Source organism: Perca flavescens, chromosome 8 (genome assembly GCF_004354835.1).
Source record: "Perca flavescens isolate YP-PL-M2 chromosome 8, PFLA_1.0, whole genome shotgun sequence".
NCBI classification, from domain to species: domain Eukaryota; kingdom Metazoa; phylum Chordata; class Actinopteri; order Perciformes; family Percidae; genus Perca; species Perca flavescens.
In genome coordinates this window covers 5285083-5308428 of record NC_041338.1, presented here as the reverse complement: position 1 = coordinate 5308428, position 23346 = coordinate 5285083, and the positions used below count along the sequence as shown (strand labels likewise).

Sequence of the window (23346 nt, the reverse complement as noted above, 5' to 3'; positions counted from 1 at the left end):
CATGTTTCAGTGAACTATTTTAATATATGAGATCGTATTCTGAACAGCCGCCATGACAGTCTGGCTTTGGATTTCTGGAGAAAACAAACCCATGTGACGCGTTCGTCCAATCAGCTGCCGGTTTTCATTACTTGGGCAACAATACAGAGTAGCGCTGCCTGCTGTTATGTAGACGTATTACGTTTCTCAGCCGCCACATGAAGTAAACAAACACAGCTGCGTTAATTTCGTAAATTTTTTTTATCAAGTTAAATATTAAAAAATGAACGCAAAAATGAACGCGTTCATTTTGACAGCCCTAATTAATTTACATCAACTCAATACATACATACTTTTTGTTTTAGTTAATAGTTGTGTAAAGGTAAGTACCCCAAATAGCAGATACAGACAAGACACACACAGAGACACACACACAAACACACACACTTATTAAATTATTACCATCATTGTAGTAAGTGCAAGTTAAGTTCATATACACCACACACTATTATATTTGTCAACAATAACTGATATGGGACAAAGCACATAATATATACATGATTACATGACAACAGATTGAAAAATTAATGGGCCAAAAAAGGCGAGTGAATAAAACCGTGTCTTTAGTCTTGCAAACTATACCCCCCCTGCTTTATTACTGTTATTACCGAGCTAACGCTAGCTTGTCATGCTAGTCAGCTGGATAACGAGTAAAAAGCAGCACCAGAAGAGCTACTGGAGGGACGGTACGTTCCTCCCTTCAGAACGGAACAGAAGTAGGATAGTGTAGTGACTTTACCCTGCTGTTGAACTCCCTTCCTCCTCATCAAGGACTCCAACATGTTTACGTTTTAGGTGCTGAATCATCACCGTGGTGCGCCCGTGCCATGCCGTGTCGCTTTTGCTTATCTTGCAATTAACACGTTTTTGATTTATTTAGTGTGAAATGCTACCACACCTTGCATGACTTCGGTCATACTGATTTCTCTGCCTCCGCCGAGTGTTTCAGAACAACGTTACGGGTCTCTCCGGTCTCTCTCCGTATTTCCTCTACCCCGCTCTGCTCTTTTTTTCTTTTCTTTCGCTCCGCGCTGCTCCGCTCTGCTCCTCTCTGCGCTCAACTCAATATTTTTTTATCTCCGCGACTGAGTGGCGTAATAGTTGCGCGACACAACGAATCGATAATGAAATTTGTTGGCAACTTTTTTAGTAATAGAATTTTATCGATTTTATCGATTCGTTGTTGCAGCCCTAATTGGGATGTGTGATTTTCTTTTCCTTCTTTAACAAAAACAAAACGTTGAATAATACACTTCTGAGACAATATATCATGAGCCATTTCTAAAAACTAATTGTTTTCTAAAAAAAGAAAATGCACATCACAAGTCAGTCAGTCTGACATTTATTTCATTTGTAAGTTAACATGGATTTCTTGGCATTTTCTGCTTTCCGTCCATTTTGCTGGAAAACGGATATGGTGTAGTCGCCCTCAGCGGTACTGTATCAACAGAAAATATTCAGGTGAATCATTGGTTAAATTTTTTTTTTTTTTTTTTAAAAAAAATAATCCACAATATTGATTTTGTGGAGAAGAATCAATTTTAAAAATCCACAAATACAATATTAGATTTTCTTTTCCCCCACCCCTAGTAGGGTTGGGCACCGAGAACCGATTCCTACTTGGAATCGTTCAAAGATTACGATTCCGGTGGAATCGTTACTTTATTGGAATCGTTTGGAGGATTTGGTTTCTAATCTGATTATGGGTTCCGAATTTAACATGCGCAAGTTTTGGTTTCTGTAGCGGCCAGGCGCTTGTTGTGTTGCAGCCATGGAGCACAGTAAGCGGCGCTCTAGCGTGGCTTTATTTTACGTTGAAAAAGCCCGGTAAAACTGCAACCCACCACTGAATCAAAATAAAACGTTCCTCTTATTTGTGAAATAAGCAGGTGACCTGTTTCCCCTCCACCCCTCAAAGAACCGGAATCGAGAATCGATAATAGGGATGGGCGATATAGACAATGTGCAATATAAACGATACAAAATTGGCCTACGATAGAGATTTTAATTATATTGCACTATCGCGATAATTCATGTTGATGACGCAATCTACCCGCGAAGTTTAGAGCCACGAGCTGCAACAGGCTGCAATGCGTCATCGTCATCTTGAGTAAACATGACAAAAAGCGAAACAAGGAGCTGGTGAAAAAGACAGGTGCAACATCCATTATTTGGACTTGGTTTGGATTTAAGGCGCTACAACGGCGCTGTGGTCGAGCCGTACCACGGAGCCTTTCACCAGCCTGACAATTCACCATATAACGGACGATTGGAATCTTGGCAGCCGGTGTTTGCAGACGTTGTACTTCCCCGCTGAACATACAGCCGTGTGTGTGCGTGTGTGTGCAGCGGCGGAGTAGGACCAGAAAATGTACCGGGACGTTTACGGCCCCTGCCGTACGGGTTGAGCAGAGGCTGCACAGTTTGACCAGCAGGCAGCGGCACCAGGCCGCCGGATGGTGTTGCTAACAACTTGCAATGTATAACTATTATCAGACCGGCCAACCGGGAAAAGTCCCGACTCTTCTGCGGTGGCCGAAGAGGGCAGCGGAGGCGGCCGAAGTGGGCAGCAGCCGCGATCATGGGGGGACATTTTTAGCGGTGAAACGCAAACGGGGGCTGGAGTATAGCTAACCTAGCTAGGTGGAAAACTAACGCTAGCCAGCCACCTGTTCCATCAATCCTGGTTGCAAGTGTCTGCTCATTAGACAACAAACTGGAGTAGGCCCTACATCCAACTTAAACGAAACTCTCATCGCGAGTTCAGAGACTACAGTGTTTTTCTTGTTGTGGAAACATGTTGCCGGGTAAGAGTGGAGATGGGCTGTATTAACACGGGCTTTAATTAGCTGCTTGTATCCAACTAAATGCTAACTGCTGGGGAAGTTTGTGACTAGTAAATGCCGACCATTCTACATTTCACGCAAATTTACAACTGTGTGTATAATCTGCTACATTTAGCTATTGCACACACACGTAAAGTTCAGCTAATGCATACTAGCATTAGCGCTTGGTTGACTGTAAACACCTGTTTCGTATGTCGTTTTTATATATTTTGAATGTGTAACCATTACAGCCACGGTGAAATGTTGTTTCGTGTATATGGTTGAAATGACAATAAAACACATTTATTTATTGCATTTGAGCGTGCACACGTTACATTAGGCAGGTAAGAAACTTTGTTGGAAATATGTTTTTATTTAAAGTATCTGTGCATCTTTGCCTAATACTGAAAGTATTTTCAGTACAGTGTCTGTTCCTTAACTAAACAGACACCAGTTGTTCCTGTTCTCTGCCTCTTGGGTGGCATTTAAGAAACAAGGACTTAAACTAAGTGTAGTGCCTTTTAGAATGGTTTGCACTAAAGAGAAGGCACCCAATACTTTAAGCTTTTTCTTTGTCAAAGTCTCTGCAACTAGTGTACTTGAATTTTATTTATCTGCAACCTTATGTTGTATAATTACAGTTTTGAACAATAAATGTTCTCAAAACTACATACTATGTTTCTTTCTCTTTTAAAAAAAATAAATACATTTAGCAGTTTGGTTTTCCTTAGGGTCTATGTAACCTGGTCTGAAATTGTTCTATTATAATTTATATATATCGCGATATATATCGTTATAGCAAGAGGCTGCAATGTATATCGCAATATGGATTTTAGGCCATATCGCCCATCCCTAATCGATAAGAACCGGAATCGAAAAGGAAAAATCGCAATTGGAATCAGAATCGTTCAAATCCAAACGATGCCCAACCCTAACCCCTAGTATCGTTCAACATTTTTCGATACCGGTACAGATACCAATGCCGGTTCCTGGACTAGGGTTGGGTACCAAACTCAGTACTTTTTTTGCATATCGACCGAATTACGTCTGTAGTACCGTGGACCGATTCACGCTAAATCAAACGGTGCCAAATTTCGGTACCTGAGAGTGAGTAAACGAGAGCTTATTTGTCCTCTCTGTAGGTTGACAGAGACCGGGGGTCAAACACACAGACACGCAGACACACACACACACACACACACACACACACACACACACACACACACACACACACACACACACACACACACACACACATCATGAGATGCCCCCTTGCGGATATTTCACAACTCACTGAGGCAGCCAATCAAATCATTCCGGCGATGAGCCCACGGCTATATTTATCCAATGGAGGATGACTATCTGGCTGACGGACTGTTTCAGATGACCAGTTACAGACTGTCTCTTGAGTTTGGTGCCGACATGAGCCCCCTCCCTCCCTCTCTTCCTTTTTTTTTCTCTCCTTGAAGGGAGGAAGGGTGTAAAATGACCGAGGGTCCAGATTAGGAGCACCCTTTGCACCTTGCCGACCCAGTCCTCGTCTCCCTCTGTCACTTCCTCTAGCTGGCTTTAATAAGTGAGAACGCGGTCTTTCACTTGCCAATCTAACTTCTTCAGCTCAAAAATGGCTTTTCTTCGCTCGTCTTACCTCCCCAACCTCATTCACACTCATCCTCCCTGGATCAAATTGTTCTCCCTGGTTGCTTCTGCTGGGTGTCCCTGTAATTCTCCTCGTTTTTATTTTCCCTTTATTTGCCTCTATCGTCATCCCCCACTTTATTCTTCATCGCTCTTCCCCTCTTCATCCTTACTTCCACCACTTATTCAAACGTCCTATTTCCTCCATGTTAGTACTTTCTATGCCCACTGCTCCCCTCTTTCTTTCTTTCTTTCTTTCTTTCTTTCTTTCTGGGCATTCTTTTTTTTTTTCATTTAAACTCCCTTTCTGTGTTCCTCCATCTATAACCCCCTCTCCCTCTGGGTCTGCAAAAAATACCACCACCTTTTTTTCCCCCCTCCATCTACCCCTTTCATTTTCCTCTTCTGAGGCTTAGACCTAATTATCTCCTGTTGTAGAGAAACCACACACACACTCTGACACACACACACACACACACACACACACACACACACACACACACTCGGTGGGAACAGCCTGTGGGAAGCGGTGCAGCCATGAGGGACGGACAGCGTTTGTTCTCCCTTCGGCTGGTCGCCTCCGATCACGTCAGCGTGGCACAAACCCACACACACACACACACACACACACACACACACGCATCGCAAGAGCAAGCCAAAGACGAAGAAAAGGAGAGAGACCGGGTGTGAAGCTCTGTGTATTACACACACAGCGGCGTACTGACCGAATGGGTTTGAGGTTTCTTTGCTCGAATCCTAATGGCAGAGGATTGGACGCATTTTTCTGTCGTTATTTTGAATAATACTGAGTGTAGATACCTTTGGCAAGGTGTTGAGCCTTGTTATGTGGGTTAAATGAGGAGCGCTTCTAGTCATCTATAAACTATAAATTGATTCTTTTCCCTAGAATCAATATTTTTTATTTATTTTTTTACCAATGATTGACCTAAACATGTTCTGTTCATACGGTACCGCCGACAATGTATGGGTTTCTAGCAAAACAGAGCGAAAGTAGAAAATGCAGAAAAATCCACGTTCTGTTCTTTACAAATGAAATAAATGTCAAGACTGACTGAGTGACTGACTGACTGACTGACTGACAGACATGTGATGTGCATTCTTCTTAGAAAGCAATTAGTTTTTAGAAAGGTCTCATGATTAGGGCTGTCAGAGTTAACGCGTTAATCACGCTGAGATTTAAGATTCTTTATTTTCAACCCGTTCTCACTCTGATCTCGTAAAATATGGGCGTCTGGACGGTGGCTGTCAGCTGTCTGACGCCCTTCAGCGTGTTTGTAGAACGCACCGCGGAGAGCAGCAGCTACGCGGGGTTTGAAGATGACGTAAGGCAAGGCGTTGTTATTTGTATAGCACAGTTCAGCAGCAATGCAATTCAAAGTGCTTTACATAAAACATTAAAACAGTCAAAAATGAATACAAATTGAATGCAATGAATTACGAAAAGGCAGTGTTAAAAAGAAAAGGTCTTCAGCCTTGATTTAAAAGAGCTGAGATTATGTGCCGACCTACAGTTTACCGGAAGTTTGTTCCAGATATGTGGACCATAGAAACTGAACGCAGCTTCTCCCTTTTAGCACTAAAGCTGCTTACACACCAAGCAGACGGCCGACCGTCGGCAGAAAGGGCAGTCGGGACTGATCAGTCTCCCCGAGTTGGTCAAAAAAAGTGCCTCGGAACACACCGAAGAGACGAGACGTAATACGTCTCCATAACAGCAGGCGGCGCTAATCCGTATTGTCGCCCAAAAACTGAAAACCGGCAGCTGATTGGACGAACGCGTCACGTGGGTCCGTTTTCTCCGGAAATTCAAAGACCGACTGCCATGGCGGCTTGTTCAGAATACGATCTCATATTGTACTAAAAAGAGTTCACCGAAACGTGTTTCCGAAAACATTTTAGGCGAAAAATAGGCCGTGCAGTTGCTGGGTCTGTCTTCATTTCAGCTCGACAAAGGTCAGTTTAAAAGATTTTCGTCAGATTTTGAGAGACTCTAGTCAAGCTCATTCCGCTCGCCGTTTCCGGGTTAGCTCTCCACTATAGATATAGGCCTGTCACGATAACAAATTTTGCTGGACGATAAATTGTCTCAGAAATGATTGCGATTAACGATAATATTGTCGTTGAGAGACAATTTGCATCTAATATAATGACACCTTTTCAATGATCAATACACTTTTATTCCTAAAGAATATTTAACACTGGAACTGGAAGACATTTTAAATATCCACAATATGTCTTTGATCTCCTTTAGTAGGTCGTCTTTCACGCTGATGTACAGTTGTGGAAACGCCGTTTGTGACACGTATGTTCTCCCAGGCAATTCATAGCCTACTGGCTGTCGAACGTTTGCTGCATTCCTCAAGTGTTTGTGCGATAGACTACAGACTCTGTACTACATTTTACAATTATTTAACACTAAATATTAAATTTAAATAATATATAATGAATACAATGCGGATTCCGTCCTGGTTGTGGAACAACGGACCAGATCTTCACTCTCGCAAGGATCCTGGAGGGAACCTGGGAGTATGCCCAACCGGTCTACATTTGTTTTGTGGATCTGGAAAAGGCGTATGACCGGGTCCCCCGGGAGATACTATGGGAGGTGCTGCGGGAGTATGGGGTGAGGGGGTCTCTTCTCAGGGCCATCCAATCTCTGTACAATCAAAGCGAGAGCTGTGTCCGGGTTCTCGGCAGTAAGTTGGACTCGTTTCAGGTGAGGGTTGGCCTCCGCCAGGGCTGCGCTTTGTCACCAATCCTGTTTGTAACATTTATGGACAGGATATCAAGGCATAGTCAGGGTGGAGAGGGGTTGCAGTTTGGTGGGCTGGGGATCTCATCGCTGCTCTTTGCAGATGATGTGGTCCTGATGGCATCATCGGCCTGTGAACTTCAGCACTCACTGGATCGGTTTGCAACCGAGTGTGAAGCAGTTGGGATGAGGATCAGCACCTCTAAATCTGAGGCCATGGTTCTCAGCAGGAAACCGATGGAATGCCTTCTCCAGGTAGGGAATGAGTCCTTACCCCAAGTGAAGGAGTTCAAGTACCTTGGGGTTTTGTTCGCGAGTGAGGGGACAATGGAGCGGGAGATTGGTCGGAGAATCGGCGCAGCGGGTGCGGTATTACATTCAATTTATCGCACCGTTGTGACGAAAAGAGAGCTGAGCCAGAAGGCAAAGCTCTCGATCTACCGGTCAGTTTTCATTCCTACCCTCACCTATGGTCATGAAGGCTGGGTCATGACCAAAAGAACGAGATCCAGGGTACAAGCGGCCGAAATGGGTTTCCTCAGGAGGGTGGCTGGCGTCTCCCTTAGAGATAGGGTGAGAAGCTCAGTCATCCGTGAGGAGCTCGGAGTAGAGCCGCTGCTCCTTCGCGTCAAAAGGAGCCAGTTGAGGTGGTTCGGGCATCTGGTAAGTTAATGTTGCTCGGAAAAGGGAAGTTTGGGGTCCCCTGCTGGAGCTGCTCCCCCCGCGACCCGATACCGGATAAGCGAACGAAGATGGATGGATAATGAATAAATGAAATGTTGAGTAAACATTTACATGGCGAGTAAATGTTTATACCAAAAATAGTTCTGTTTTTCCAGTCTTCATTTTGCCAAAGGTGCGGCTTCTGCTCTTCTGCAGGTGGGGCGGGCGGGCCGACACACACACACACACACACACACACACACACACACACACACACACACACACACACACACACACACACACACACACACACACACACACACACACACACACACACGCATGTTTGTTTTACTATCTTTGTGGGGACCCATCATTGACATAATGCATTCCCTAGCCCCTTACCCTAACCTTAACCATCACAACTAAATGCCTAACCTTAACACTTACCCTAACCTTAACCATAACCTAATTCTAACCCTAATCCTAAAACCAAGTCTTAACCCTCAAACAGCCCTTGTGGGGTCCAGCATTTTGGTCCCCACGAGGCTGTGCAGACCCCACAAGTATACTGTATTCTCCGGTTTTTGGACCCCACAAATATAGTAAAACAGGTACACACAACTCTGACATACTTTCCACACTCCGTGTCCGTGGACAGCTGTAGGCTTGTACCGGTGATGATGTTCTGTGCATTGTCGGACACATGCAGCCACTTTCCTGAAACCGCTTGCGAGACTGCCGAGTCCACAGTGCCGTGTATGTCCGAGCCCGTCTCCACCGCCTCCGCCTGCAGGTTGTCAGCTGTGTGGTTTAGAATGAAAGGGAGAAAACGGAACGCCGAGAAACACGGTTGATATCGCTCATATACTTTCTTTTTTTTGATGGCGCCTTAACTGCAAAGTGCTGTGGGAAACCCTGCTCCAACTCTCAACTAGCGTTTTCTGTCTCTCCCTCTCTCTCCGCCTGGAGTCCTGCCCACACAAAGAGCATGCGACTGACAAGAGGGTTCACTCCTCGTTACGCTTGGGAACCGAGAGTTGTCCTCCAGTCTCTTTGGTAGAGAGAGACGAAGAAAACAAACAAGCATGCAAATGGAAATTACCGCGGCCGAAAAAATTATGGAGCTCATTTTTTTATTTTTATTTTTTAATAATGCGATTAATTGATTTATTGACTATCGTGACCGGCCTAATTTAGATAGGACACTAAAGCAGACGTTTAGCGTCAATAACATCGCCAAAGGCAGCCTGACCAAGTGTCCGCATGTTTACGCGATGGGAGTGAGAATCTATTGTTATTTTACACCATCTCTGGTGCGGTTACCAAATAATCTTTGCTACGAAGAATCGCTACGCTCTACAATCTTTGGCTGCTACTATTTTGACCCTTTGGGGCACCTTACTTACCTACCTCATGCTGCAGATATGAGTTTTCTTTTTAAGAGTATTCAAGCACCGTTTGGGCACCGGCACCGTTTTAAAAGTACTGTTTTAGCACCGGTATCAAAAAAGAGAGAAAAAAAAAACCTGATACCCAACCCTACCTAATAAACAAGGATGATGAAATTATAATAGAGCATTTGCGGTATTATTTGGTAAGTCTGTAAGTGAACTACAAATCAACATTGTTGTGTAAGTAATCAAGGCCATTTCTATTGATTATTGGTTATTCAGCGCCTGTAAACTGCATCTATCCCAGCAACAGTCTTATGTTCACAGTTTGCATAGCTGTATATGGGTTGTAAACTGTTAATGATTGGAAAGGAAATTACCTGGAGATGTCATCAGGTATGAAACGATGTCATGGTATGATTCCTCGTGGCTATCAGGGGGCCTGGAGAAGTCAGGAAGACTCCCTGTGCTCACTTTCTCAAAGTGTCCGCAGCCAGAGGGCTCAATATGGAATTTACGAAACATATTCAGAGCAAACACGACTAATTTAAATCAGGACTGTCAGTTGTTTTGATTAAAGGTGGTACTCCAGCAAAGAGGCTGGGATATCCTCACTTTTAGTATTAATAGTATTAATAAAGCTACAACCAACACTGGATCCCACATTTCCCAAAATGCATAAATGAATGAATAATTACATTATTGTCTCATGCCAGTGTTTTTCCTGCATAGAGGAATGTTTGGCACCCCGCAAAGAGGTTTTAGCCAGCTCCAAAGGAAAATCACCAGCACCAAAATGATGAGAATTGAAAATAGCACTTCAAATCCTCTCCAACTGTGTTTAAGAGTAATTCAGGCAAACAACAGTTGAAAAAAGCAGAACATTAACTTGAATAGGGGCGCTTATCTCAGTTTTACCATCCAGAGCCAGGCTGTGACTCTCCCAGGGATTTTAACGGTGGAATTTTAATATTAATACTATGTTTTTAAGGGGTTTTGTTGATTGGGGTTTCATTTACTCAAGCATAATAGACATTTTGTTCATCAAATTGTCAGAAATAAGGTAACACGAGCCATGTTTCCATCTAATTGTCTAGCAAATTTTTAAGCGAACTTTTAAAATGTGGCAGAAAAAAGGAAAATGCAAATTGGCGTTTCTATCAACTGGTTTGGAGCCAATAAACTAGATTACGCAAAGCGTAGTTATGTCACAAGTTGACGTTACGCATTGTTGTAGATTGCAAACCGGCGTGCTAAATCAAAGACATTTGGTGTCAACGAGACAACCGTTCACCGCTGTGTAGTTATAAACGGTGTGCAGGGCCATACGATTCAAGCTGTTGACCAATTCGTCAATTTACCCGACGTGGCTGGGGCACAGGCAATAGCGCACCGCAACTCTGCTACGCACCTTGTGCCACAAGTGTACGCCGCAGTGGATGGGACCCGTATCCTTTTTGGCGAATTTGAGGACGTTTTTTTTTCTTCGAATTTTGTCACTTCAATCAACATTTTCCAATGAGATACTTCAAAATACGCGTAAAAATACGTTGATGGAAACATGACTGCAGACTCATTGCCTTTACTGTACGCAATCTTGTTCTCATCAATCTCATGCTTACTGTCTTGCATAGTCACCCCCACAAAGGCCCATTCTGAGTCAGGAAAAATGCACTAAACAAAATTGCCCCGCCTAAAAAGGTTACAAGACACCATTATTTACAGCAAATGACCAGATACCAGAATAGCAACATAAATTATAATCAACTTGATAGCATCTTTCATTAGACTTTTCCTGTTTGGTAAATACCCAATGTCTTTCCCAATGTCTTTCCCACACAATGCGACAGTTTGCAACGCATGCTTCCGATTACAAACTTGTAATCTCCAAGCCCAAGTCGAGATAACCCCGATGACATCATTAAGGTTAATTTTTCAAACCATAGAGCAGTCCCTCCGGAGCCCTTAAACAGCTATTTTTGCAGACAAAGTAGTATGGAGCCGAGTAAGCTGAACTTTGTGTGTATCAAGTTTCCTTTTAAAACGTAACCAATTAAAATCGTATGCAACCTCTGAACTAATATCCATCTCTGGACTTTGCCCTTACAGAACCAGCCCCTGAAGCAGAGCCTTTAATGGCAAAACGCAAACAACTCAAACATCATTTCAAAAGAACAAAAAGGGAGCCGCACTAGGACCTCTCTCTTTCCCCCACTTTTTGAGTGGCTGTGCCAAGCAGTGTCTTCCTTGTATTACCACATTAAATTATTTTTCTCACACACTCACAGTGAGCACGGCTGCAGAGGTCAGTTCGCCAGCTGGGCGGCAAGAGAACCTTTGCACACGTTTAAGCACACATAGGCTCCATAAACAGATGGTGTCACACACACACACACACACACACACACACACACACACACACACACACACACACACACACACACACACACACACACACACACACGACCAAGTCCCTTGGGTTGTTAGCCCAGATATTGCAATCACTGATAGGTGATCATGTAAGTATGTATACACAAACACCCGCAATCCAGTCATTCACATGTTTTTCAAGCAAATCCTTCCTTTAAATTCTCTTCTTTTTCGGCACAGTCACACGTTGTCTTCCTCGCCTCGTCATTCCTTTCATTGACTTGTCATACAAATGCAGCTTTGCATTAGACTGGGCAGTAGCTTCACAGCTTGATAACTCACTCATCCATACACAACTGTGATCCACTCTCACTCCTAAATCTCCCTCTCTATCTCTCACACACACAAAAACGCACCTGTGCTTCCCTCAAAATGTTATCAGTGCGTTATCGTGAGTTATTGTCACTGAGCGATTGCATCATCTGGGAAAGCAATAGGCTAATCTGTGTTTCAAAGGAGAGTTTTCGCAGACACATGTCCTGTAAATGTTTGCACAATCCAAAAGTCATTTCCATAACGAACTTATAGAATAGGGAAAGAGACAGACAGACAGAGATATGGTATGTAAATGTGTATGTTTCCCTGTACTATATGCTTTAGCAATGCTGTGTGTCAATATGGTCATGCTAATGACGCCTCTTTGAATTTGAATTCGATATGGAGGCGAGGTAAACAACAGTTATGGTGCCCCTTATAGCATCAGGCAGTTTGTTCCAGAGAGCAGGCCTTCAAAGAGGGTTTGTTAGCAGTGTGCAGGTCACAGATGCATTGAATGATTTGTAAACAGTGAGCAATATTTGAAAAAAATAATTTCTGTATTTTATCGGAAGCCAGTGAAGTGATCTTAGTATAGGAGTAATATGTTGTTGTTGTTTTTTTGTCCCAGTGAGGACTCTGGCTGCATCATTCAGGGCTGAGCTTACCATGTGAAAGTGAGATATATAATCGTATGTCATCAGTATATGAATGGTAAGTGTGTCTATATGATAGAACCGAGGGAAATAGATCACTCTTATTTCCGATGGCTGACATCACATGCACAGCTACAACACACTCTGCAGTGCAATATACACACCATGAAATTTAAATCGTATCCACTCATATCTCTCTCTCTCTCTCTCTCTCTCTCTCTCTCTCTCTCTCTCTCTCTCTCTCTCTCTCTCTCTCTCTCTCTCTCTCTCTCTCTCTCTCTCTCTCTCTCTCTCTCTCTCTCAAGAAAGCGTACACACACACATACACACGCCCACACAATTGGTCACTTGAGCCCGCCCCAGATGTTCAAAGCACTGTGAAAGAAAATGCAGTTAGAGAATCCCAATCCTCTGATGCGGTTCCGGAAATAGCAGAGCGTCTCTGAACGGGAACGTGAAGGCTTCCCTAGTAGGGCGCTGTCCACCACTTAAAAAGCAGCTTCCCTCTCTAGAATATCAGAATTCCTTTGTATAGAAACATAAATACTAAAAAGATATTGCAAAAAGTACACATTTTGGTTTGAAGTTGCACAAATCACGCAGCTATTTCTAGCATGGAAGACATTTGGAAGATAGAAGGGTGGCCCTCCTGCATTTACAGTAGTTGGCACTTTTGAAAATATCTGCCTTATGTAAAGCTTCAAACATGGACATTACACATCATCACTTTGTTGGGGAACATTGTATCACATTGTTTTTTAATCCAGAGGTAAGGTGGCCCCTGAGGAGCATGCAGAGCATATTTCATAATTCAGTCTGCCCGTTCCATCAACTCAAGCATACGCATAAGCAAGAGTAGCTTGTAGGCTGTAAACAGACAACAGAAACATGGAGGAGGCATGGCTGGAATGACTGAAAGGAGTGAGCGGGGTGTGAACCAGCTAAAAGGAAACTCTGTTTCTGTCAAGAAATACTGTACAGTAAAATTTGTATAATCATAGTAATCTGTTACACCCACACTGTGTGTCTTTGGTTTGTAACAATGAGTGTAAAGCAGCAATTCACCTCCTATTTCAAGAAATCACTCCTACCACAGGCAATTTTTAGACACGTCATCAATGAGTGTTAAGACGATAAGATGATGATAAGACTCATCACAATACTGCACTAAGTACAACTTGCACAAACATAGGTTTTACTTACATCTTTAGAACTATTATTTAAGTAATTGTACATTTTTCTTCCCAACTTGTACATACATGTTTGTACATTCTTTCCTTTGTATTTGTTTTATCTTTATTTTTTTCAATATTTGTTCTTGTATTCTAATCCTACTTATTATTTCTTGTATATTCTGTATGTGCGCTGTGTGTATGATATTTAGCTGCTGTAGCACTAAAATGTTCCCAATTTGGGACCAATAGAGTCTATCTAATCTTATGTAATCTAATCTATAATATCTGCAATATTAGCATTATAGGCTTTAAGGGACAGTTCGGATTTTTTGAAATTCGGCTTCTGTGCCTGCTACTCAAAACTGTTGCCGTGCCGACCGCCATCTGCTCTAGGTAATAATACACAGACTATGAATAAGTACCTCATACAACCCTACTGTAAAAAATTCTAACTATCCGCTAAAGCCTATATGGACTAACACAGTCAACTATTGATTTGTATTTGCATCACTCCAAATCACGTAAACGTGTTATTTCCCACAGTCAATGAATTCCGTTGCTCCGAAGGTAATGGCACACTATACTATATATATGTATTCAAAAAGCCATTGGGAGCATTGGTCAGTCAGTGTGCAGAATGTGCTGTGCTGCTGGAATGACCATCCACAGCGGAGAAACAGGCTCATCTGGATTCACTGAATTATGTCCTCATGCGATGTGTCACTCTACGTTCACATATCGGCTAAAACGTGCTCGGCTGTCCGGAAAATGAGCCGAGGCAACTGAAGAGAAACCATATGTCACAACTGGATTACAGATAAAATGACAGGGGGGAGAGGGGTGCTATGCTATGTCCAGTGGACCTTTAAGAAGAACTACAGAAAATCGTGTAGATATATTATAGGATTATTGCTGCAGGATAGTAAACACAAAAACAGTATTAAATTGTAATATGCTTGCAAGAGATTAGGCACTAAGCGCCACAGATAAGTCCCTATAGGAGTATTATAAAGGACACTATAATTATTAATATGAAATTATAATGATACCATAGAAGAAGAAAAAAAGAAACAGCTTTAATTAAGTCACTAAACTCACTGGTAAGTACCACAGGAAAACACTAACTATGTTTACATGCACAATATATTCCGGGTTTTGCCCTTATTCAGAAAAAAACGATATTCTGACTAAGCTGTTTACTTGGCTAAGGAAAGTGAATATTCCACTCACATTCCCGTTAACATGTAGCCATGCAAAATAAAAATAAAAATATCAAAGTTTTTCAGCGGTGGCCGACTTGTTGGAGCGTGTGAACACAGCGTCCCTCTTTCATTCCTTCAACCAGCTTCTTGAAAAGGGCAGCGTTGTGATGTTTCTTGCATATCCAGAAACCTGTTGCTATCCAAGTCATGTTTAAAAGTAGCTGTGTTTCTCCTTATCGGGTCTGCAGCCTTGCAAACTGTTGGCTGATTGGTTTGTGTACAGTAACCATAGCAACGCACAGAGCTGACCTTAAGCCGTAAACAGGCAAGAGGCTTTAAAACCCCGATTGAGACACATATTCCGAATGCACTGTATACATGTTAGAGGTGTGAATCTTCACTGATCTCCTGACTCGATTCCGATTATCATGTCAGCGATTCAATTTGATTCAGTATCTCGATGCATCACGATGCGTCAAATACGTTTTTCTATTAAAGCCATGTAGGATATTTAATTCATAGCTTTTCAAGCTTCAAAAACAAAACATTCTGCAGTGCTCTAATACTAAATAAATTGGATACATAAAACTACAGCACTGAGCACATGGCACTTATAACAGAATATGTAAAGGTTGTTAGGCCTACATTAAATTGTAAACAGAAATAATCGATTATGGCCCGGCCGATTATTGATGCAGCATGTCCACAATTCGATGCATCGATTATTTGATTAATTTCAACACCTCTAATACATGTCCAAAGAATGCTTCTAAAATCCGAATAATACCGGAATATCCCACATATCTTAATCGGAAAATGCTATATTCGGGAAAAGGCCTTTTTCGGAATATGCTGTTTACATGACCTGAATCAAATTCGGAATATTGTCCTATTCGGAATACTAGTGGACATACATTACATAAAGGTTTTGTAGGCTACAGCAAGCAGCAGCAACTGATGGTGTCATAACAAAAGTAACTCTTTAACATCTTGGGTTAAGAAATATATATTGTTATCGCGATATTCAACAGCATCATCACGTATTTTCGTCATATCGTGCAGCCCTAGTATACACTGAGAGAAGAGCATGGCATATTTAAGAACAAAATATGACAGAATAAGCAACCACCTGCATACATAGCAGTAAAGTAAATCACTGCACCCAATCTGGTACATCTTTCCACCCACATAGAGCAACGTCAGGTGTTTGACAAGGGTTGAAAGATTGGAGCATGAGCAGATGTTTGACAGGTCAGTTGGGGTTATGCTCAGGGCCACCATCATCACGCTTTTCCAAGGAAAAACCTTGACACCAAATCAAGGTGCTCGTTTTGAGATGCGTGTGTGTGTGTGTGTGTGTGTGTGTGTGTGTGTGTGTGTGTGTGTGTGTGACTGTGAGAGAGAGATAGAGAAAGAAAGAGTGAGAAAGGAACACACATCCACTCTATAGGGTTATTAGACCGTGCTTATTAGAGACTTACTTCATCTGTTTGACGATGGTGCTTTTCCCTGATTCTCCAGCCCCTGAGGGATAAGAGAAAATAAGACAATGTAACCAGGGCATATGTGTGTTTGTGTTTGTGTGTGTGTGTGTGTGTGTGTGTGTGTGAGAGAGAGAGAGAGCAAGATGGAGACAGAGAGAGAAAGGGGTAGGAGAGAGAAAGAGAGGTAGCGAGAGTGAGAGAAAGAAGAGAATCAGCCTCTTAAAAACCTTAGTGAATAAAAGCCAGCAGCAGCAGCAGGGTGGTGATACAAAGATGGAGAAAGTGGCTGCACCCTTTCCTTCCTCAACATCCTTTTTTTATTTTTATTATTATTACCTTCCATCTTCCATCTTTCAATTTAGTCAGTCAAATATATCAAATACTAACAGGCTTCTTTCCCCACAAAGAATCAATGAATCAATCTCCCACTCCCAAAACCAATTAACCAACACTGCCTTATGCTTGCCCCTCCATTGCTGCATACAGCCATTTTTTTCTGTCATTCATCTGCAGTTATCACTTCTGATGTACGGTAGAGTTCCCACCTTTTACCTACATAATAACTGATTATGCAAAATGACATTTTACCCACCTGGCATATCTTTGCTAAACCTATTACAGCCGGTGGCTTCAAAGTGATGTAATGAGACGACAGGGTGTGTTTAGAAGGCAAAATCAGGCAAAGCAAGGCAATTTATTGGATTTTTTTGTTCACGTTTGGGTTAGCTTATAATAGACGTTATGTTTGTTATTTTATATCCACCGCTGTCTTCAGAGACGGTCATCTTTTACCAAACGCCCACCCCCTCACACCACACCTTTCACCCCCACCCTCCCCTCTACGGGCCCTACGGTTGGTACAAATGAACTCTCTTACCGAGCAGCAGCAGTTTGACATCTTTGGCCGCGGTGACACCGTCCTCCTTGAGGTTTTTCTCGATGGCTTTGCTCCGATCCAGAGCCGCCCTCTCCTCCGCGCTCAGAGTACATCCCATGGTTAGAGAGCACAGCTTGATAGCGTTACCGATACCGGTATCCACGGTGATACAGGCAGTAAAATGGGGATTCAATGAAACTTTTGCGTGGCAACAAAGCTAGTTGCAAATCCTTCTTTTTCCTGTCTTGGTGTTATTTCCTCCTTTTTTCTCTCTCTCTCTCTGTGCTATGCCTTCAACTCCTCTATGCTCCCTCTTTCTCTCGCTCTCTGGGCAGCTCCCTCTCGATTCAAGCCGGGGCTACGACACCGCTAACTCATTTAAAATCGAGGCTGCGCTCGGTTTGAATCCACAACGCAAACGCAGCACGATGTGGCCACCGCGGTTGTGTGTGTGTTTTTTCTCAAGCACGGTCTCGGTGGTTACTTGTTTACTGTCCGTCCGCCAGTCCGTCTTCCTTCTGTGTAACTGTGTATCTGTCGGTAAATCACGGTAACGGCTCACTGCTTCTCCGCTCGTTCGATAATAACGTTAGGCAATTTGTTGCTTGGCGGCGGGGAGCAGCGCTCGCATCGTTTGGTTCTCACGGCGGCTCGCAGTGGACCTTCCTCCGTTTGGCTCCTCCGAGGCGGGCGGCGGGATCTCGCTCTGTAACTCTACTGCCTCCCGGTAGCTCCGGTAAGGGCTCGCTCGCTCGTTAGTTCATTCGTTCAATTGCAGGTTGCTGACGTCAGAGCAGTGAAAGAAAAAGGATAGAGAGAGAGAGAGAGAGAGAGAGAGAGAGAGAAAACGTCAGTGGCGCGGCCTGGTGGTGCACTATGTTATAGTCCAATATTAGACTTTCCGTTACCATATAGAAAATAATAATCAAACGCCGTTGCATGAAAACTGCGATTGTTCAAGAAATATTTTAATTAGGCTAATAACTCACCGCTTGTAGGCCTACCTTATTATTTGGATAATCTGTTGTGAAACTTGACTTTGATTAATATAACAATGCTTTGCTTATGAGTGTGTTACCACCGTATGTTTAACTGATTATCAGAGCCATTGTCTTTACTCTTTTTTTATTAATCAAGTAGGCCTAATAGGCTATGCAAAGCCTCCTTTCTCTCAGTAGCTACATTACTGGCTAATGGTTGTTGGCAATGTCTGGCACCCAACTGACATTTGCAATGAAACTTGGAGGTTATTACTTGTCCATCAGCACTGTCTCATTTTTTTTTTTTTTACATTTGTGGGATTACCAAAGGCAAGTTTGTTTCCCACAGTGAAGTGTTCTGCTATACCTCTGTTACAGCCTGCCATGGTTTAGATCCATTTAGATTTGGAATGAATTAGGGCCTAGGACTATACATTTGGGAACTTCAGAAAACAAGGTAAAGCCAAGACATTGTGCTTGGACAGTTCATCTTTTGCTAATACTTTAAAAGGAATGAATGAATTTGACTCTATGTAGGCTACATTCAGTCAAAACATTTTATTTTAACCAGCAAACATGCAGAAGTTTGCCTATTTATTCGGCAAATGTACAGAAGTCCTCCCGATATCGATCTCATATCTCTGTCATGTTAAACATGATTCACAGATTATTTGAATTCAATTCTCGAGTCGCTCAAATATGTATTACATTTCCTTTTTTTCATTCCCTTATGTACCAAAGTCATTGCCATGTTTTTACTGCAAACAATATTACAAATATCTGTTTCCATCAAATAACAGAACATATCAGTTTTGATCAAAAAAACAATGTTAAAACATTCTGGTTAACGTTGTGGCTTTGGCAAGGGTTAAACTTGATTGAATGTAAAGAAAGATGCCTTGGTTTAGTAAGTAGTTGCCAAAAATGTTCACACCTTTAGTGGCAAAAAAGACAATTTGTTGTTTTTGAGCACCCTGCTCTGCAGCTCTGTGGAGCTTTCGGTTTCCTGGTCACTCATAGACTGTTGTATGCATACACCATAGTATAGGCTACCCTGCCTGGAGGAGCTGCATGAAATGGCAGCGAGCCAAAGGGAACAAGTGACTGGTGCAGGAAGTCGAGCGTTTGCTAACTAGTACCATAGCCACATCCTCCTAGTGTGTTCTAAAGGAAGTCTATTTCGAAACAAAGATATGGGGGAGGGTTTGACACAAGCATTTTAAATTTCGTTGTAAAACCTGTATATATCCTGTGCCATTTGTTTCCACCTCAGCACATTGGAGGGAAAGCACATTACCTATTTTTGAAAGTCATTACAACATGTCAATGGCAGAGAGGGTTGGGTGTTATTCTATTCTTAACTATCTATATAAGCTATATGCAACATTCTGCATTATTTACAGTCATCCAAAATGACACCCCTATTTACCTCTTGCTTGAGTGTTTTCACCATGAGGGCTGACCGTCCAGTTTATTCCCACACAGCCATCACTGTGTACATTGTTAGGCAAGTGCACTGCAAGGCTCATTCACCTTGACTGCAAATAACCCCTGATCCTCAATGATGATGGTAGTTTTCTTCAACTGCATGAATATACTGAAATAGACAGATAGTATCCCTTTCTCTTTGTAGGCTATACAATTTAGTTAAGAAAGCATACATTGTAGTGTTCATTTATATTTTATTCATGAACCACCATTTTGGAGACTCATTCAGTTTATCAGTACTATTGTGAATTTTCAAGTCTAGTATTTGATGCTCAACACTGATTTAGAGAGATTTTCAGATACATGGTCACATCAGCATTCCGGGTAGGCAATGAGTCCTTACCCTAAGTGAAGAGGTTCAAGTACCTCGGGGGGGACAATAGAGAGGGAGATTGGCCAGAGAATCGGAGCAGCGGGAGCGGTGTTGCATTCGCTTTACCGCATCGCCGTGACGAAAAGAGAGCTGAGCCGGAAGGCAAAGCTCGCGACCTACCGGTCCGTTTTCATTCAGCTATGGTCATGAAGGCTGGAACAAGCAATTTGTTGTATTTTTAGCAGAATACTGGAAGCAGCAGGAATGCAGAACTGAGTACACTTTAATATCTGTTTGTTTATCGCCATCGTATTAATATCGCCATCGCGACATTCAACAGCGTTATTGCATAGGAGCCAGTTGAGGTGGTTTTGGCATCTGGTAATGATGCCTCCTGGGCGCCTCCCCAGGGAGGTGTTCCAGACATGTCCAGCTGGCCGAAACTACAGTAGGTGGAGAGATTATATCTCCACCATGTCCTGGGAACGCCTCGGGATCCCCCAGTCAGAGCTGGTTGATGTGGCTCGGGAAAGGGAAGTTTGGGGTCCCCTGGTGGAGCTGCTGCCCCCGCGACCTGACCCCGGATGGTCACATCAGCATGCTAACATGCTCAAGCAGGTATAAACTTATTTTAGAGCAGGGATCACCAACCTTTTCTAAACTGAGAGCTACTTCATGGGTATTGAGTCATACTAAGGGCTACCAGTTTGATACACTCTTCTGAAATACCAAATGTGCTCAGTTTGCCTTTAGTTATATAGTATTATTAATGATTAATGATGCTCATCTATGTGAAGACACTGATCATGTTAATGATTTCTCACAATAATTATCAACAATGACTTAACAAGGTGGGAAACAGGTAATACCAATATTCAATTTTCATTTTTAGAACAGGCCTGAGGGCTACTCATGTGGTCTCTCAATCTATCTAACACTTTTCACAGTTTTTGACTCTAAACTACAAATGTCAACGTCATGGTGATGCTAGAGGAAAAGTCAGGGGACCACCAAAGTCAATAGGTTTCCTCCATGAATGTCTATACAAAAATTCACGGCACTCCATCCAACAATTGTTGAGATATGGATGACATTGCCGTCCATGCCACTAAAAAGCTTTCAGAAACAGTGAAGCAGTGACACCAACAATTTCACCCATCTATGTCTCAGCTGCCTAATCAGGGCGAGCAGCCTACACATAAACTTACTGGCGTAAGTATCCGTTGATAGGAGCTGACAACCCATTTTGAACATTGGTTGTTTGTCTTGACAATGTTCAAGATGTTGTCGGACACAGACTTTAGCTACTTTTAACATGAAGCATTCGTAAGACCTGGCTATAAGTTAGTTAAGGTAAATCGTTGTGGAGCATTCGTGAGCTCAACTGGGAGCTATTTAAGAAGCATTGCACATCTGCACTATATACATGGCATTTTGTAAGTGTTTTTTATCTACAGTATGCAGCATGCACAATATTCATTGATATTAGAGAGACATTGTTGCAGGGAACCTTCTGTATCCCTTTCCTTCCTTTGTTGCATCTGGTCAGTCCGTTAACAGACCCAGGCTGCGGTTATTGTTACACAATACACGCACACACACACATACACACGCACACGCACACACATACACACACACACTATCAACAGTGATGTGATGCAAGTCATCTTAGCAGAGTAGAGTAAGAACTATGCTTTTGACTCAGACTTGAGTTGGGATCCACTGATTGAGGACAGAAAACTGAAGAAACTAAAACAGTACTCTGCAACACATGAAATGAGAAACCTGTGCAGGCAGCAGGCTGTATTTAGATATTTTCGTACCTGTTTCACCCTTGTTTGCCAAGGGAATTTAAAAAAAATGGCATAGTGTGTTGTTACATTACAACCACCCTGATTATACACTATACATGCATCTTGATAGTTAGAAAGAAATAAGAATAGCAAACTATGTCAGTGATGGTTATACCTGCAAGAAAAAGTGATGAATGGAATAAGATAAGGTAGACTATTAATCCCACACTGGGGAAATTCCTGTGCTACAGCAGCTCAAAAGAAAAAAAAATGTTGCCCATGATTGATGCCAGCCTGGCTAACATCCTCCTCTCAACCTTCCTTCCTGTGGGACAGAAAAAAACAGTGTGTTTAATCTTTAATAACTTGCTGCATGCAGACATTCAATAATTTGCATGTCCGTATTACTACCTATATAAGGAGTAATACAAAATACAAAAATCAGTAAGCTAAGCAGCCACCCAGAGATCATGATGACTTCATCTCTTCAATTTGCGCTCACCCATTGTTGCTTTGTGCAATGAGCATGCGCCAGAAACAACAACAATGGCTACCAGTAAGCTGACGCTGAGCAGCAACGGCACCTCTTCTTCTGTCCACGTCCTCGTTTTTGCCATTGCACCTTGGGCTGTGTGCCAAAAAGATGTAAAAAGTTCTTGTATCAAATATGTATGCTATATTATATGTATGCATCTATAATTTGCTACTTTTATTTGATTTGGTAATTTCGGCAAAGGAATATAAGCTTACTAAGCATGCTAAGAAGCTTCTTCTCTGGTATTTAGCATATCGTTGACAAAGCCTTTATTGCCATCTACTGGCCCATGAGCACTTGGAGTTGTTTTTGCGTTCTAGTGTGGACGGAGGTCTTTTTTTTTTAACGGTGCTGAAAACATCAATTTAAAAAAAATATCTGTATTCTTCTATAGACACAGCCTTAGCCTGAGTCTTTTAGCATGACATCATTTGACTAACATAATTATTCCTTCTGCATTAGAAAACACATTCCCTGAAATCTATCTATCTATCTATCTATCTGCTCAACACTTCCTCATACTCACTCGCCGGCCATGTTGTGTCTGTTAGTGTGTCTAATACACAAACTCCAGACGGTAGAAAAAAGGTCAAGTCACCAAAGTCAGTAGGCTTAAAGGGGTGATAGAATGCAAAACCGAGTTTACCTTGTCATAGTTGAATTACGACAGTTCGGTGGGTAAAATAGGCATACATAGAACCTCAAAGTCCCATTGACTTCCCTTTCCTATGCAAATCTCACAACTTGAAACTGCTGCTGAAAACTGGTGAATCTCTACACAGCTCATAGTTGACGTCAACTCGGTGGCTGTACCTTATTTGGCTCTAGT

The 23346-nt window shown here is 42.4% G+C and overlaps 1 protein-coding gene across 2 annotated transcripts in view; it reads right to left on the bottom strand.

Annotated features, from left to right (window-relative positions):
• LOC114560759 (guanine nucleotide-binding protein G(o) subunit alpha) overlaps positions 1 to 18195 on the bottom strand; it is a 152124-nt gene extending 133929 nt beyond the window's left edge. For both annotated transcript variants that reach the window (XM_028586369.1, XM_028586368.1), the window contains exons 1-2: positions 17409 to 18195; positions 16529 to 16571 (exon numbers count right to left, since the gene is read on the bottom strand). In XM_028586369.1, the coding sequence (XP_028442170.1) occupies positions 16529 to 16571; positions 17409 to 17526 (161 nt within the window). In that variant the 5' untranslated portion in view covers positions 17527 to 18195. The remainder of the gene's footprint in view (positions 1 to 16528; positions 16572 to 17408) is intronic.
• Between the last annotated feature and the right edge of the window lie 5151 nt (positions 18196 to 23346).